The 16,766-nt window shown below is 46.0% G+C and overlaps 1 protein-coding gene across 1 annotated transcript in view; it reads right to left on the bottom strand.

Moving 5' to 3' along the window:
• The window catches only part of mrpl23 (mitochondrial ribosomal protein L23), a 30,217-nt gene extending 15,466 nt beyond the window's left edge, over positions 1 to 14,751 (bottom strand). The window contains exons 1-4 of the mRNA XM_071895146.2: positions 14,640 to 14,751; positions 12,687 to 12,809; positions 5,987 to 6,069; positions 3,025 to 3,098 (exon numbers count right to left, since the gene is read on the bottom strand). Coding sequence (XP_071751247.1) covers positions 3,025 to 3,098; positions 5,987 to 6,069; positions 12,687 to 12,809; positions 14,640 to 14,659 — 300 coding nt within the window. The 5' untranslated portion in view covers positions 14,660 to 14,751. The remainder of the gene's footprint in view (positions 1 to 3,024; positions 3,099 to 5,986; positions 6,070 to 12,686; positions 12,810 to 14,639) is intronic.
• Between the last annotated feature and the right edge of the window lie 2,015 nt (positions 14,752 to 16,766).

Below are 16,766 nucleotides of genomic sequence, written 5' to 3'. Positions count from 1 at the left end.
CTAAGAGGATTGAATGAGGTAAACCGCGGGGTTGACAGGCATTATGGACATGGTCGGCTGCATTCCGATTTAGCTGAAAGTCAACTTTACGAAAGCATTCATAACAACAGTGCTACAGGCACTTGCGGCAATCAATGCTATATGACGAGGACATTTTCATCAACCCCAGGCCAATGTTATTACACAAAGGTATAGTGAACCAGACAAGAAATCTAATCATGCACGTATCGGAAGGAGCGCCTACAACGGGGGTCAAAAAGTACAATACAGAATCTGATTTTCCTTCATCAACCTTTTCCAACATCAAACCGCTGGCAGAGTATGAGATGATTGCGAAAATCGGAAACAAGTGTTACCCAGAGCAAGCCGGCTAGAGTTAGCCCTTTTAGAATCAGCTAGCCCTAGCGGAGCGTGAAAGCAGTCTGACTCCAAACACACCAGGCCCATTGAAGTGAAGCCAGACCGAAAAGCAGTCTGATAGACTCAAGATTTTTCATTTTGTACTGCTGTTTCAACCCACCTCCCCCCTTCTTCCCCCCCCCCCCCCCCAACTAACACACACACACACACACACACACACACACACACACACACCCGCCTCCTCCCGCTCCCCCTGATCCCCTTGCCCCGTCTCTGGACCTCCCTGCTCTGGCATGACTCCATCATGCCCTTAGTCACCTCCCCTGCTCACCCCTCGCAGCCCCTCGCACACACATAGACACTTTCCCACACACAGTGCATATTTCACACACACAGACGCTATCTCTTCCCCCCACAGCGGGGTCCCCCTAAGCCCGAGGAAAATGGCCGTCACGGAACCCCGCTAACGGTGAGGCCTCCCCTCAACCACAGACCAGGAGAACAGAATGAGAGAGAGAGAGAGAGGGAGGGAGAGAGACCCAACATATTGCTGCTGCAATATTAGCTGATGGAGGGAGCAGGGGGAAGGAGGGATGGGGTGAGGGAAGGAGGAGGGCAGAGTGGGGGGACCGCGCTGTGAGCATCAACCCACAGAACACTCACCCACATGTGGAGTCAATTAGGAACAATCTTGTTTTCTACCCACCGCTGCAAAAGAAAGGAGGGTTTTTCTGGGGCTCTGTGTGTGTGTGTGTGTGTCTGTGTGTGTGTGTGTGAGTGTGAGAGAGAGAGAATGAGGTAGAAAAGGGAGCGAGAGAGCATGTTTTTCTGCAAACCTGCCAGAGAAATAGGCCGGATATTCGGTTTTATATCAAGCCGTTTTAAGCACAAAGAGCCTGCGTCTCAGCATTCCTACCCGCTGTTCACAATCAAACGAGCATGACTTCAGAAAACCGCGGCGTGATTGCGACTACAGAGCGAATGACACTCAGGAAAAACATCAGCACTCTAGGGCTCAGCGTGAACGATGCACACATGTCACAGATAAGTGCGTGTGTGTGTGTGTGCGTCGTTCTGCATCCTCACACCTCTCATTGTTGTGTGCGACTGGTGAGACAGAAGCATCACTACCGAGTCAGTTGGGAATTCCAGACACACACACACACATGCAGAAAATCACAGGCCACTTCCTCGGTGTCAGACAAGAGGAAGTCTCTCCTTTAAAAGATTCATGGCTGCTTCAATTATGTATCCTCTTTCAAATTGTCATGTTTAGACAATTTTCATTATTCATCCGTTTCAAGATTGATGGCTCCCAGTCGGGTGGGCGGCGCGGCGTAAACAAGCGTCTACACCGCTGTTGATTTATCTGGGCAAGATCAAAACGGCAGGCACAAAACAAAGGCCCCTTGCTTTTCACGTCCGCATCAAAGGCAGATTAAAACAGTGACGTTTGTTTTTACATTTTGGGGGGGTTTTGTTTGATTTCAAAGACGGGCAGACTTCAAACGGCGGCGGGACACGCAGGGAACGGACCTTCCTGACCCAAAGCTCACCTCAAACACAGGTGTGAAGGCGACGGCCGTGATGCAACGAGGGTGTCTGGCTGACACGCCACCGTTGGGAGTGTCCCTTCGAACCCACACACACACACACACACACACAAACACACATACAACCAGACACAGGGCACAAGACACACATGATTGCTCACATTCCACCAATGGCACAACACACACACACAAACACACAGAGGGCAGAGCTGTACCAGATGATAACCAAACCTCAATATTTCCTGTAATAAGTCTGGCATGTAACCAAAGACGACCTTTTGCCCTCAGGCCCGGCTAGAACCTAGACTGCTGCTTTCTCAAGAGGGCAGCCAGAGTGTGTGAACCACACAGGAGGGAGATGCAAGTTAGGGCTGTGTGTGTGTGTGTTGTGTGTGTGTGTGACAGACTCTCTAAGAAGAACATGGAGAGCATTTGAAACGGCAGGTAAAATAACTACAGTATGCTTTTCATTTTTCCTCAAAGGGGCAACGAGTCTAAGCCTGTGTTGGGAGAAGCTGTGCGTGCGTGCATGTGTCTGTTTGTGTGCGTGTGTGTGTGTGTGTGTGAGAGAGAGGGAGAGAGAGAGAGAGAGAGAGCGAGAGAGAGAGAGAGAGAGAGAGAGAGAGCAAAGATAAACAGGCAGGCCAGGGGACCGAGGGGACTGAGCCACAATAAGGTGAGGGAGTTTGAGAGCTCACCTTCAAAGGCTACCTGCCCCTCAGGGCTCCATGGGGGGACATAAACTACCCTCTCACCTCCCTCGCCCGTCAACTCCCCCCTTCAAAAATAGCCCACAAGACAAAAGCTGAAGGCTCAGGGCCCCCAAAATGCCCTATCCTCCTGGGTGTTGTGTTTAATAATGCAGCCCCCACAATAAAAAAAAGAAAAAACAGTGGGCCGGGTGTTACAGAGAGAGAGGGAGAGAGGGAGAGGAAGAGAGAGAGAAAGAGAGGTGTAGGAGGAGGTTATTGTGGAGAGGTCTCCACCTCCCACTGTGTACTGGACAGGAGTCAATGAGCTAAATGCTACTCAAACAACACACTAACTAGAACAGACTGGGAGTAGGAGGATGAGGGTGTGTGTGTGTGTGTGTGTGTGTGTGTCTTCTCACCAGCTGAACATAGGCCACTTTATAATCAGGCTCCTTAACCTTCTGGTTCAGGTGATTCCTCTTCTTGTTGGAGCCTGAGACACACAGAGAGATCGGCATGTATTGCATTGGCAATCTATTCATTTGCATTCAGCAATGACAAAACAACAATAACAGATTAGAGAAACAAGAGTTTTGAGTTTAGTGTAAAACTAAAACAACAGCAAATCATGATAAAAACAGAGATTATACTGAAGGTGGCAAAGCTGCAAACAGTGTGATGGTGATGAGTTTTAACAATATACCATGGTGAAAGTATTAATACCATCAAAATAATAAATACATAAAGATACAGATCATATCCTGGCCATTTACTTGTACAGCAATTATCACATTACGTTTCATTCCACTCAGACATCTAACTTTGAGTTTTGGTTCATTTCGCCGTAGAAGAAAAGTCTGCGTGTGTGTGTGTGTGCGTGCGTGTGTGTGTGCAGTAAAGCAGAGCAGCCTGATCTTGTTGACTGGGGAATGCAGGTTAACCTCTCCCCCAGCTGGAGACGATGATGACATCATTCTCTCTCCTGTCAGACCTCTCCACCACTGTCTGGGAGAGAGGGGATTCGGGGAGCTGTGTGTGTGTGTGTGTGTGTGTGTGTGTGTGTGTGTGTGTGTGTGTGTGTGAGTGTGTGTGGGGGGAGGCTAGGCTTGATCAAAGCTACAAGTTCAAATCAATAAAAAGGTGATTTCACCAAAGTAAGCATCACTTCACGCAGCTGTCTAAATCTAAAGCAATAACAGGAAAGGAATTCTACTATCGATGATGGAAAATGACCAGAGCATCAAACGGTTCATCTCCGCCTTAGAACTCAAGATCTCAACGAGACCCTGGTGGTCGAGCCAACAGGCCCTCTCGGTAACTGCCATTGCCATGGGAACGGTTTATGACATGAAAAACGAGGGAAACATTCCGCTGTAATGAGTCATTTGTGTGTGTGTGTGTGTGCGTGCGCGGTACGTGTAGGTAATAATCACCAGCCAGGCAGCCCACTGCTCAGGGAAAGCCCTAAGCAGGGTCGTAAAACGCCCCCCTCACACCCCCCTGCCTAACTGGAGGCCCCTGTGTGGGTGGGAGACAGAGGTAACAGGGTGCGTGTGTGTGTGTGTGACTAGGTTGGTGAGGAAATCCACTGGGAAATGCTCCAACCTTTGTAAGAGCTAGGTAAACAGGTAAGTTATTACCCCCCATCACCACAAAGAAATACTAAACACAGAGGAGACACACACACACACACACACACACACACACCTTAAGCAGGTAAAATGTCAGTTGCTTTTAATTCATGTAGCCCTTCCCAACTCTTGTGCCCTTCACACACACACACACACACACACACACACACACACACAGAACTTTCATACAACACTCGCAAACGCAAGCACAAATTCTCCCGCTTTGGGATTGCGGTTTGGCAGCCAGCTATCACGTTACAAATCCCAGGCCGGAGGGGTAGCCATGGCAACGCCTTCCAAAATACCCCCGCCGCCCATGGAGGGAAGAAAGGGTCGTTTGCGCCCCTCTCTCTCTCCCTCTCTTCTCCCCGTTCCCGTCTTTACGCTGCCAATGGAGTGGAACTCCTGACGCAGGCAGGGATACCTTCTCTGACGCACCTCGGGATCACCAGGGGCCCGGAGCCTCGCTTTCTTCTCTCGCTCTCTCTCCCCCCGTCGCTCACTGCTTTCATCCCACCCTCCCTCCCGAGGGGCTTTCCTTTTCCCCAAGCTTTTAATGGCACAACCCTAATAAACACAGCCTTAATGGGTCCTCTACACTGTAGCGGGGCTAGGCGCCTCTCTCCTCCCTTCCTCCGTGTCTCGCTCTCCGTCTCTCCTCCAGAGGTAGAGGGGGCTCCTGGTGGCCCTTCAGGCCCAGTGCAGAGGGGGCTTGTGCCTCGTCTCGTCAGCTCATCCCTCAGTCTTTTTCCTCCTTCGAGTTCCCCGTCCGTCCTCTCCTTCTGTTCTTCCATGAACTTGCAAATTCTTAGCCTCGTAAAAGATCCCCCAAAACAGTCCGCGCTAACCCCAGCCGTTTCCTCCCCCCATAAAAAGCCAAGAGGATCATTTAGTCAATGATATAACGCTCTCCTTGGCTCTATGATCATCCTTAACTGTTAAGAGATGGAGGGAGAGATTGGGGAGAGGGGGGGTACGTTGTGTAACCCTGTTTGGCCCACTTAAGGCCCTGAAGCTGTAAGTTTCTAAGTGAATAGTATGCGTTTGTGTGGAGGGAGGACGGGGTGTCCTGGGACAGCTGGAGGCTGGAGTGCTGCAGCAGCAGATTGTCAGATAAGCAGCTGTGTGTGTTGGGGGGGGCGGGGGGGGGGGGAGCCAGGCACGCTAACCGCTACCGCAGCTAGCCCCTGGAAAACACTCCCACTGCTGCATGTCAATGGGAAGACCTGCTAGCTTGCGGGCTAAATTAGCTAATCGCCGCTAACCACCGCTGACGGCCTCCGAAACAAAATTAATTCGACTTTGTGCTTCTTGAAAATCTGTTCCATCTTTTCTGTGAATGCCGCACGCTAAAACCAAAATTACATGAACAGAACTGTCATACTGTCAGCAGATTAAATGGCTATGGCAGGGGTGACTTTAGGCTAATATGCCCAAGGCTATAGTAGGCCTCACAGAATGCCGGGATTTAAATCTCATGATAACTTGTGTGTGTATGTCTCAATATGGAGTACTCACAGATTATTATGAATTGTGTAACAATGTCAAAAACAGAACAGTCTAGCAGCATGCTCTCATTAATCCAACCCTTCCGAATTAGTCGGCAGGCCTAGTAGACAGCTAATCACAGTACAATAAGTATCTTTACTATTAGTAAATCTATGAGGAAGGTAGATATTTTCCGAAGGAAGACTCAGCTACTGCAGGTTCTGCAGCTGTCTGTATGTGCTTCAGCAGTCAAGACACTCACCAAACTGTATCCTGGTGCGGACTGCTGCTACAGGGACGTTGTAGATCTTCTCCAGGTAGTTCCTCACGTCACACTTGGTCATTCTGTCCAGACATGTCCAGAGCAGACAGAGAAAAGAAAAACAAAAAGACAGGGGGAGAGAAAGAGAGAGACGAAAGAGAGAGACAGGAAAACAGGAGTTATGGGAGGCATCCAGCATCCAGTGTTTGGGTCCGTGTGTCTGTGTGTTTGTGTGTGTGTGTGTGTGTGTGTGTCTGTGTGTATGTGTGTGTGTGTGTGTGGTGGTAGTGGAGGGAGGGGTGGTGTGGATCGCTATCCAGCACATACCTCCACATTCACATTCATTGACACTGACACAGGAATGATACAGCCTATGGCCGAACTGACAAACAACACATTCCCATAAACTTTGCTGTTATATTACCCGCTGTAACTGACAGGACACTCCCTTATAAAGCCATATTCAGCCTTTATTCTCCAAACCAGAAAGTGGAGAGAGGAGAAATGTGAGTGTCAGTGTTCATCCAATTAGCTGTCTGGATGTATTGATCGCGCCCGGTGAAACCCTACACAGGAAGTGGGCCTGGCACCAACCGATCGGGCGGGCCAGCCCAGCTCCAGCTAGCCCACTGGGCAGCATTTGGATGGATTGCTCTGGCCAGAGGAAGAAAGGCTTTTAACTGCTAATCAATCTAGCCAATTGGATTAGCCAAGTAGAGAGCACTTCCCAAATGCGTCTGACAAAGTGCCTAATAGCGACGCTGCGGTCTGACATGAGTGCCTCGGATATGGAGTCTTCTATCACCTCATATGTTCCTTTGATATTACAGGATAATGTAATATTCCCTCTTTTTCAAAAGGGAACAGCACTATACCTTGATCCGTTGTAACAATATCATGTGCTGCAAACATTTTCCTTGAGAAAATCCCATCTGTGAACACAAAGACTCTTTGTAGGTAAGAGTGATGTAATATGTTTCCATGCCCGACAAACAATAGCCATTTCCTGTATAATAGGCTAAGTTTTGGCAAAGCTGGCACTGATGTGGTCCTGCAACACCTCCATTGGACCGATCACTAACCAGAGTTTTGCCTTAGAGGTGGGGTTGAACCACTGTGTGAGGAAAAGTGTGAACACACTGGTTAAGGCCTCTTTAGGGCTATTTCAGTGTTTCCTCTGTATTCATTTAGCAGTGGTGCGCCTCCACAGCAAGGAAACTACCACCACTGCTAGAGAAAATGTGAAATTAAAATCAGCATTGTAATTTAGTCTTACTATCATCTAAAACTAAGTGTAGTCCAAAGAAGTAATGATTTTATTATGATTAAAACACATTTGTAGCACTACAAGCTCAGCTTGAAACAAAACTTAGACCCAAGCAGCGGCAGATATGGGACAAAACTAGAATTATCCCCCCAAGCGCCACAGCTGCATGAAATTACAGAGGAAACACTGCTATTTCTCTCTTTTTACCCGGTCGAAAGGAGAGAGATGGGTTTCCTAAGAGACGTGACACACAGATGCGCCTCCCCGCTCCATTTGCACCCTCCTCCCCCCATAACCCCCGCCTCACAGCGTGTGTGCCAGGGGGCAGTGAAGCAGAGCAGTGACCGGGGTACTTGAGATGAAGGGAAGAAGAAAGAGAGAGCAATTGTGCAGAGAGAGGGGGATTCCTAGAAAGCAGAGAGGGAGGGGGGGAGAAGAGGAAAGGAAGAGAGGAAAGTGGCTTGGGGACCACAAGGTCTCTTCTGGATCATTAAGAGAGGGAACACTGATCCTGATTAATGAGGAGAACATTTTCTAAATCCCTACTGCCTTTGCCACTCCAATTATCCAGCCACCACACACACACACAGACACAGCATGTATCAAACATGCACAAGCACAGTCATGTTTGTTACTTTGCACATGATGCCCACACACGTACAAACGGCAACAACTACATTCGCTGCACGATTCTCATCCAAACTACAAACTGGCATCAAGTCTGAGAGAAAGCCTTGGGCTGAAAGCTGAGGAGAAAATGTCAAGTTAAGTGCGTACATAAACAAGGCTAAAGTTAGACAAAGGGCGTGGTGACTCCAGTAGTGATGCAGGCAACATCTGATCATCATCCCAGTATAAACACCCATCTGACTCCAGAAGCTAACCTTTCACACTGTTATTCTGCCTCCCTGCCTCTCAGGAAGAATCAAAACCTGTCTTCGGCAACTGCCAAGGCTAAAAGGCATCGTCCCTCAGCAACTGGTGTATATTTATACGCAAACACACACGCTACGCACATTCCTCGCAGTAACACAAGCCCGGGATGATGAAAGAGCTCCACAAAGGCAAAATGGAGAAGGGCATCAGATGACGCAGAGGATGGTTTAGGTTCACATGTGGTCCGTTGTTGCCAAGCAGGTTTGAGACGGGCTGGCATCTTTGTCACTGAACCCTGATGAAAACAAATTAAAGTTATATTGTTCTGCATTGTTCAAGGGGAGGAGTAGAGGGGAGATCAAGGACTTAAATCTGATATCAAACGGTGGTCAAAAGGAAAACAGGCCTCTGAGAGGGATGCAGGAACATGAAGATGAAGGAACAGGGTGAACTTTGCGCCTTTGTCTTGCCCCTCTGTGACATAGTCGTTTCTGTGCGATAACGTAGCAGATTTGTCAATCTACAGATTAACGCGCACGCCCCTATCAAATGGTCTCAAGTGTAGCCCCTCCCCTGCAACGAAAATACTTGCTCCTAGGTGTTTCCTATTCTCAGATGTGGGCTACGCCGCACTACGCCAAGGGGATTGAGAGTATCAGTTCCAGCAGTTTAAGGCGGTCCGTTTTCACCTGTGTTGAAGAGAGCGCATGAGAGAAGTAGGCGAAAGGGCACTGAAGTCAGAGAAGTGCATGGGAAAGGACAGAGGCTGCTTTGACAGAGGTTGAGAATAAGCAGAGTGAAAGTATTCTAAAAGCCCAAAGACTACTGCATGCCACCTGTCCGCCCCTGTGCTGGTGCTCAAGGCCTTCTGCCAGGTGAATGGGTGGTGCACATACACAGCTACACAAACACACTGACACACTAAAGCCTGATATGCACCAACTTGTGGCTAACTGGAGGTTCTACGTGTCGCCACCCCCCTTATATCTGATGATATGAAAAACCAAAAGTACATTAACCAGAAATCTTGTAGTATCAGGAAATCTCGAAGGCTAACAAGCTGCAGGATGCATTTATATTTTCACAAATTTTTCTCCGGACCACTGGGAGCTAAATAGGAGTCAAACGCCGGTGAGACGTCTATCCAGCTTCCCATTAACGGTAGGGGGAAATTCCTCAAACACACACTGAATCGTCCCAGTGGCTCGCAACGTTATGGGGTCTAATGAGGCTCTCGGACTTTGCGCCATGTCATCCCCTCTCTCTCTCTCTCGTTTTAAATGTACAGTAACCTTTAACAACACGCATCAGGTGAACATCCAACGCACACTGAACAGCGCATACACGCGCACACGCACACACACACACACAACATCAAAGTGCATTGTGTCGGAGGGGCTTAGCGGTGAGAATGAAACAGGAGAGTTGTTCTCTGCGCAGATGAAAGGTGAAAGAAAGCCGCTCCTCATTGTCAGACTGCCCCTTTTGTCAGGTTCGGGTTGAGATACGCACACTCACAACCTTAACCCTCCCATCTACCCAGACAATACATGCACAGAAGTTGCTCCACACCAAATATCAAGATCATAATAACAGACTTTGTATGGAGGGGAAGACATTGAGGAACCTGAGACCTAGGAAGGGAAGAGACAATTGAGAAGTTGAGAGTATAAGAGCAGCGTGTGAAGGATTAGATTTATTGTTCGGGGTTTGGTCTGACAAAAGAACAGAAATAGATCAAAGAGCAGGTCACCAGGAGTCGCTTAGCTCCTTACACAGAAACAGAACAGTAAAGACTCAACAGTTAGCTGCACTCCACTACTGGCTCGCTAAATGACTTCCTATGACATAAACTGAGGTTAATTAGCGTGAAAAACGACCCGGTTTCCAAGTTGAGCAGTGTGTTTATGGAGTGGAACAGGCGAACAGAAACAGAGTGATTGCCATGGCGATCGTAACGCTGTTTGGTCCAACAGGTACAAAACAGTCTTCAAACTGCGGAGAGACGATGGGCTGATGTGTAACAGGGTCACTTTGTTCAAGTCTGATTACAGTGAGAAACGAGTGCATGGTCTGGTTTCATAGGTTTCGGCATGCACAGTAGCATGAATGTCACTGTTAGTAGTAGACTGAACACAGCGTTTTGTGTTCCCTGCTTTGTGTGCGAGTGTGTGTAGTGTGTGTGTGTGTGTCAGCGCTGGCCTCTGGCCATGCCAGGTGAGGCACAAGTGTGTGGGTATAAACCCAGAAATTTGATGATGTTCCTTCTGGAGCGAAGAGGAAATACCAACAGAGCACAAAAGAGCGCAGGAACAATCAAAAAAGACAAACAAATACTACCCTCTAACAGGTAGAGAGAGAATTACGAGGGAACACAGCCCAGGTGTCTTAAACAACAAGGGACGGTGCCAAAGAGGGACCGGTTTTGGACGGGTTGCAAAGCGTTCAAGAGAAGCACAATACACAGCGCAGCTCAGGGTGGGACAGAGGGAGAGGGGAGAGAAAAAGGAGACGAAGACAGGCGTAGAGAGATAGCAACACAGAAAGAGACGGGCAGCGATACTGAGCGAAATGAGCGAAAGCGAGAGAAAACTAGAAAAACGCAACGGAGAACAAGAAGGACAGGCGGCCTGCGTATCTTCATGCTCGCTCCCAGGTGTCTCTGAGACAAAGGGAACCTTGTGTTATTCCCCTGTGAACGCCACCATTACCGCTTCTCATTAACAGCTGCTCAGCACTACAACAGCGCCTACCCACACTAACACCGCATACCCTCGCCAGTCATGACTACGGCAGCTTTCACTGGCGCAATGACTCAGACTCGTCAATAAGCTGGGAGTGGGAGTGATATTTGCTTGTGCGTGTCATTGTGTCTGTGTGTGTGTGTGTGTCAATTTACTACGTCTGTGTATAAAAAGTAAAAATAGCAAAGTGTCTCAAGCGCACACTGAGGCTTCAGCAGCATATCAATCAGCGATGCACCTCTCCCAGGCCCAGGCATCAAAGGCTGCGAGGAAAAAACCCTTACACACCCTTATATACACACACACACGCACCCTGCACTTACCCACTTTCGTGCACGCATACACACAGACACACACCCTTCTCACAAACTGACTCACCCACACTGACAAGCGCACACACACAATTACATAAGCACCCTAGGAGTTTGGCAGAGACGCAAGAATCAGAGTGGGAGGCCAGGCACCTGGATGAATAGATTATGGTCTAAACCCCACCAGAGACACATAGATGATCTGCCTCTAACTTCAATTTTTCTCCCCAGTGTGGGTTCTGGAGGACTGCTAACCTCAATGACCTTGGCTGGAGGAGGGAGTCAGAATCAGCTCATCACTACTAAGGGGTGATTGGTATGGGCTTAATGTTGCGTTTTATGACAGTAGAAATATCATCCAAAACCGCCGGGTCTACTAGTTGTAAGAAGAACAACAAGACATATAGCAGGGGAGTGCTCCCGTGCAAAGTTAGCAGGCAGTTAAGTGGTGTTATGCGTAGCAAACTCCCTTGAACTCAAGTTTTGGAGAAGTATCAAGAACATTTTGCCTTCATTTTTTTTTTGTAAAGATATTAATACTGGCTCCTCACAGTAACTAATGTTTGACGTCTGGCGGTCGATGCCATCCTCCAACTCTCCACTGTAGCGCCAAACAACTACACTTTTGACCTCACCCCCCACCCCACTGATGTGTCAGCCTTTCACAAGTCATCAGTCCCACTGATCCTACTAAAGACAGCCATAGGGTAATAAGAACTGTCTATGCCGCTGAGCACTGGTGCCTCTCATTTCTTTTCTTGAGGTTGACACTCCACCTGGTGGCCATGATGCCCAACTACAGCTGCTCCGCCAAGACTACTAGTGTGTCAGTGAAGACAATTAAGTCATTGCAGCCTTAAAAAAAAAAAAAAACAGACGTGCATTATAAAATAGGATTGCATTACACCAAAATACTACCATAGTCTCACAAGAGCAAAAACGTAAAATAACTTTGATGCCAAAGATTCTGTACTCTCATAGTATTACAAGCAGTAACATTTAGCATACATGCCATCAGCTTGTTGCGTGTTGGTAGGATGTTAAATATGATTTCTTTAAAGAAACATTGTGAAATATGGGACCAAAGGAGGTGATTATGGAAGGATGCTGCTCTGTAGCTAAGCCTGCACTTTGACCTTTGAAGGCAAGTAGGCTAGTTGTCTTGGTATTGAGATACTACTTGGCCTGACAACTAGTATTGTGGGGTTAAATTACAGTACTGCAATGGCACTACTGAAAACAATACTCTTGCAATAATGATAATAATAATGATAAGTATTTAAGGACACCATGAGGCTATGTAATACTGTGTCTGACTGACACCATAAGGTACTGGCAGAAAGACTAAAACGTACAAACAAATCAAAGTATTGCTTACTGAACAGTTTTAACTACGGCATCAGTAGTTTAATGATTTGAACCACTGTATAATAGATCTTCAGATTCCCTGTAAAGCATCTCTAAACCATGGCAGGGAAGAGTCACTCTAACCAGAGACTTACTCCATGGGGACGCGAAACTGGACAGTGTCTTTCGGCTGCTCCCTCCCCGGCCTCACCAGCGTCAGCGCCCAGTTGGGCCTGAAGATTCTCAGCTGAGGGTTGCCCAGCTGGTAGATGGGGTATCTGGGAGGAAGAAAGGAGGCAGATTGTTAACATCTACAGTGACCTTCCTAGATGTCCTGCTGCATTTCATTACATCACATCAACAACTTGGTAGGTGTTGGGGCTGCACAATTAATCATGTATAACTGCATACTGCATTGTAGTTATCACAATAATCATAGAATATTGGCAAATTAAAACATTTCGATCAAAATGTCTGCTACAGTAGAAGATTGTCAAAATGTTGAGATGCCAAAAATGCAAACAAAAAAAAATCTTTGCCAAAATCATCAAGACTAATACTCATAATTAATAACACATATTTATTAAGAGATGTATGTGTAATTCAAGACCACAGGATATGACCACTGTTTTTAGTACATACTTGATGTTACGGCTGTAACATCAAGGCATCAAGGAAATCTTTTTACATCCCTCCATGTAAGCACTGAGCTCACTTGAAAGAAAAATGGCATGCTTAAGAATTTGTTGGTGGTTGTATGTATTTTTAAGAAGTATTCCTCACATTTGGTTAACAAGGAAAACATGTGAAAAAGAGCTACAATCACAGTGCATCTCACTGTATTACAGGCTTGGAGGGCCACTACTTGACATTGGAGAAATACAACTTAAGTTAATCAAACATCACTACTACAGTTTGGGTTGACAGGCTACTTTTTATGTCAAATGAAGAACCCTGATTATCAAGTCATGGTTTCAAATCTCCTTTCAGATTATCATCACATTAATGTAAGGCCTGATGGAAAAGTTTAAAATTGAGTCATTATGCTGCTATAAATATGCCAATGGGACCTCTAGGCTATTGGCATCAGGTCTGGCAATTCTTGTCTGAGAATCACTATACAATGAAGGCTGTCTGATCACTATCTGTGCTGAAAGATGATGCAATATATCTAAAAAAAAAAAATGTAATTATTGGCTGTTAATAATTGTGCTCCAATATCTGAACCCTAGCTTGCATAACGCAAGCCTTTATTTAAAAAGCCTTTATTATTATAACATGTTTCATACTACATGCAACATGCAATGAATGAAGCAATGAAGTCTTAGCAGCCTGAAGTGGACTGATTGGTGAATAAATATAGACCCTATAGAACCTGTGAAGTAAAAAACATATATGGGATACAACAGTGGAGAGAGTGAAGCCAATGATTAAAATAGACATTAATTCATTCATTCTCGCATTGGGCTAACTTCTAGGAAATCTAATAAATAGTTAAATTAATTTATTACTGAATTTGCTGTGGACCCTGGTAGACTCCCTCAAGGAACCCTGGGAGTCCTCGGACTGACGTAGATGACACAATATTCACAATGCATTAACCCAATATAGACACAGGTAAGTTACTTTTCCAGCCACAGACCACTACAGTCAGTGAGCTCCGTGTTATGTTAACCTACTGCACCACTTAAACTGTTCACTGTCTGTGGCACAGAGTTGGAGCTTCTCTGAAAACAGACAACCAACGTTGGCTGTAAGTTAACGGGAGGATGTTTTTAGCATGCATTAGCTGGCTAAAGCTAACTGCAAAATTCAAGTTTATTGATTAGCATTATGCATGTTTTGTTTTTGAGTGCTTATTTGTGATGCACAGTGAGCAGACGGGACATTGACTTAAACGCGTTATGACAGTGTAACAGAAAGACATGAACATGATGATTGCTAATGTTACCAAACACACACATAGGACAGCTGGAAGGCTCACAAAGCTAACAGTGTAACATTAGCAGGGGTTGCTAGCTTACTAAATTGCCAGTAATAGGTGACTAGCTGAGATGCTTTTGCACGTATTTACACCCAGCACTGTACGGACAAAACATGGCACTTACATTAGTCTTCTTGTTGCCATCGCTGTAGTGGTTTGTTGTGAACCATAGGCTGATACTTGTTTTGTAGTCTTGTCAAGGACTAGCTGTCAGAGGCTACACGTGTAGAGTACTTCCGGGAACAACCTCACTGCGCAGGCGCGTTCGTGTTTCACCCACAGAGGTTATGCCCTTGAAGTGAAGTTACCAGAAGCATCCCTGTGTGACTTCTGCCTCTTCTGCACAGCTCTCTCAGTCCTAGGTGGTACAACTAAATTAGTTAGTCTCAAGTTTAAAAAGCTAACATACACATCAGCATATTGCTGTGCAGGTTTAAAGTGCAGCGCTTCATTCACAGACTGACCCACCTGTTTGTAAACTTTTTCAAAATTACACAGTTTTGCCCAAGGCCCTCACTAAAAAAAGGTGATATATTTGTCAGTGATTGGCCCAGAGGGGAGTACTCATGGGGGACAACATGTTTACATTGTTTAAGATTTTTTAACTTCAATATATTATATTCATCCAATGTATCTCACAAGATTACACTCTCAGTATCCATCCTGCAAAAATGCATTTACACATACATTTAGAACACTATTTTCCTTCTGTTTGTTTGTGTGTTTCCTTGTTTATTTCAGAGAATAAATAAATGAATACATATTATAGGTGTTTATATATAGGTGTATTACAGACAGAACGATATAGGTAGATGTACTGTAGATTGATGTAGATATTACTGCCTTATCACACACAATTCAATACCCACTTTGCAGTTATGGACCAGAAAATGTGACTGTATCTGTATCCCTGTTAAATACTGTCATTTTGCCCATAAACTCAGTCACCCATTCAGAGTCAGGGGAGCAGCTGCAGGACTTGTCCCATCCCGAGATTACAGTAGAGGGTGTATTCTTTTTAAGGGTGGATTTCCCTTCTGGGAATGTCACTGCTGCGAGTATTTCTCTGGGCACATATTATGAGACATCAGCAGAGGGAGACCTTGTCCCACTGGTCCCGTCCCTCCTTCAGACCCCGTGCCCCAGCGTCTGACCTCACACCCGCTACGATGTGCCTGCCACGGGGGTAAGAATGATTGCGGGCCCCCTGAGTGGAACATGAGTCCCTGGCTCAGCTGGTTCAGAGCTGGCAGGGGCGGGATAGCTTACAGCCCACACTGACAGCCCACGCTATGCCAGGGAGGGAAGTTTCCATCAGTTAAGATGCCATGCTGTGTGTGTGTGTGTGTGTGTGTGTGTGGAGGGTGCTTGAGGGTACAGCAGTTAGGCAATTGATACAATTACCATAGAGTCTTCATTATGTTTGTAAGTTGACATGGGTACTTGTCACTCTATATCAGAATATCTTATCAGTCTTACAGTCTACCGCTTGTGTCATTTTTTTTTGTTGCCTCGAGAGAAAAACCTTACGGTGCCACGAGTTCATTGGTTGTTTACTTGTTTGTTGCTTTGGATCTGATTCATCTGACAGCTGATATGAGAGTGTACTGGAGATTCATACAGAGGCGGGGCAAAGTTGGGAAGCTTCCTTTCAAAATGTATAATGTATAATGCCCATTACTTATTACTGAGTATCTATTTAAAACATAAACCGTTACATTATGCAAACTCAGTAACACTTTATAATTCAGTTAAATTATTCAATTCTGTTGGCTCTAAAATCCATTAAAAAAATGAAATCAAACGGAGAATTTATTGCAATACAGACTGTAATTTGAATAGTGTTATTGTATTATTGGGTTATCGTGTTATCACATGGTTGGCAGTGGCTTAGAGGTTTGTGACTGGAAGGTCACCGGTTCAAATTCCAGACCACCAGGGAAAATCTGGATGAGGAAAATACACTGCGCCCCCCTCCCTCAACAACTACTGTCCCCACAATATCTAGTGTGAGTGTGCGTACTTGAGTGGGTGTGAAGCAGGGCATGGCCGAAAAAGATGATGCACTATGTCAACCTTCCTGGGATAAAAAAATTATAATAATAAAATAATCTAAAATCCAAATTTAAGTAAATACTGACTTTTCCAAAATGATCTGTAGTCTGATTAATTAACAGCTTACAGTTACAGGGATGACTGTAGGCGTTGGAGTTCAAAGATACAAACAGGCGTGTGTGTGTGTGTGTGTGTG

This window comes from Centroberyx gerrardi, chromosome 4 (assembly GCF_048128805.1).
Source record: "Centroberyx gerrardi isolate f3 chromosome 4, fCenGer3.hap1.cur.20231027, whole genome shotgun sequence".
NCBI classification, from domain to species: Eukaryota; Metazoa; Chordata; class Actinopteri; order Beryciformes; family Berycidae; genus Centroberyx; species Centroberyx gerrardi.
Note: the sequence above shows the minus strand (reverse complement) of the source record. Positions and strands in the feature narration are given on the sequence as shown.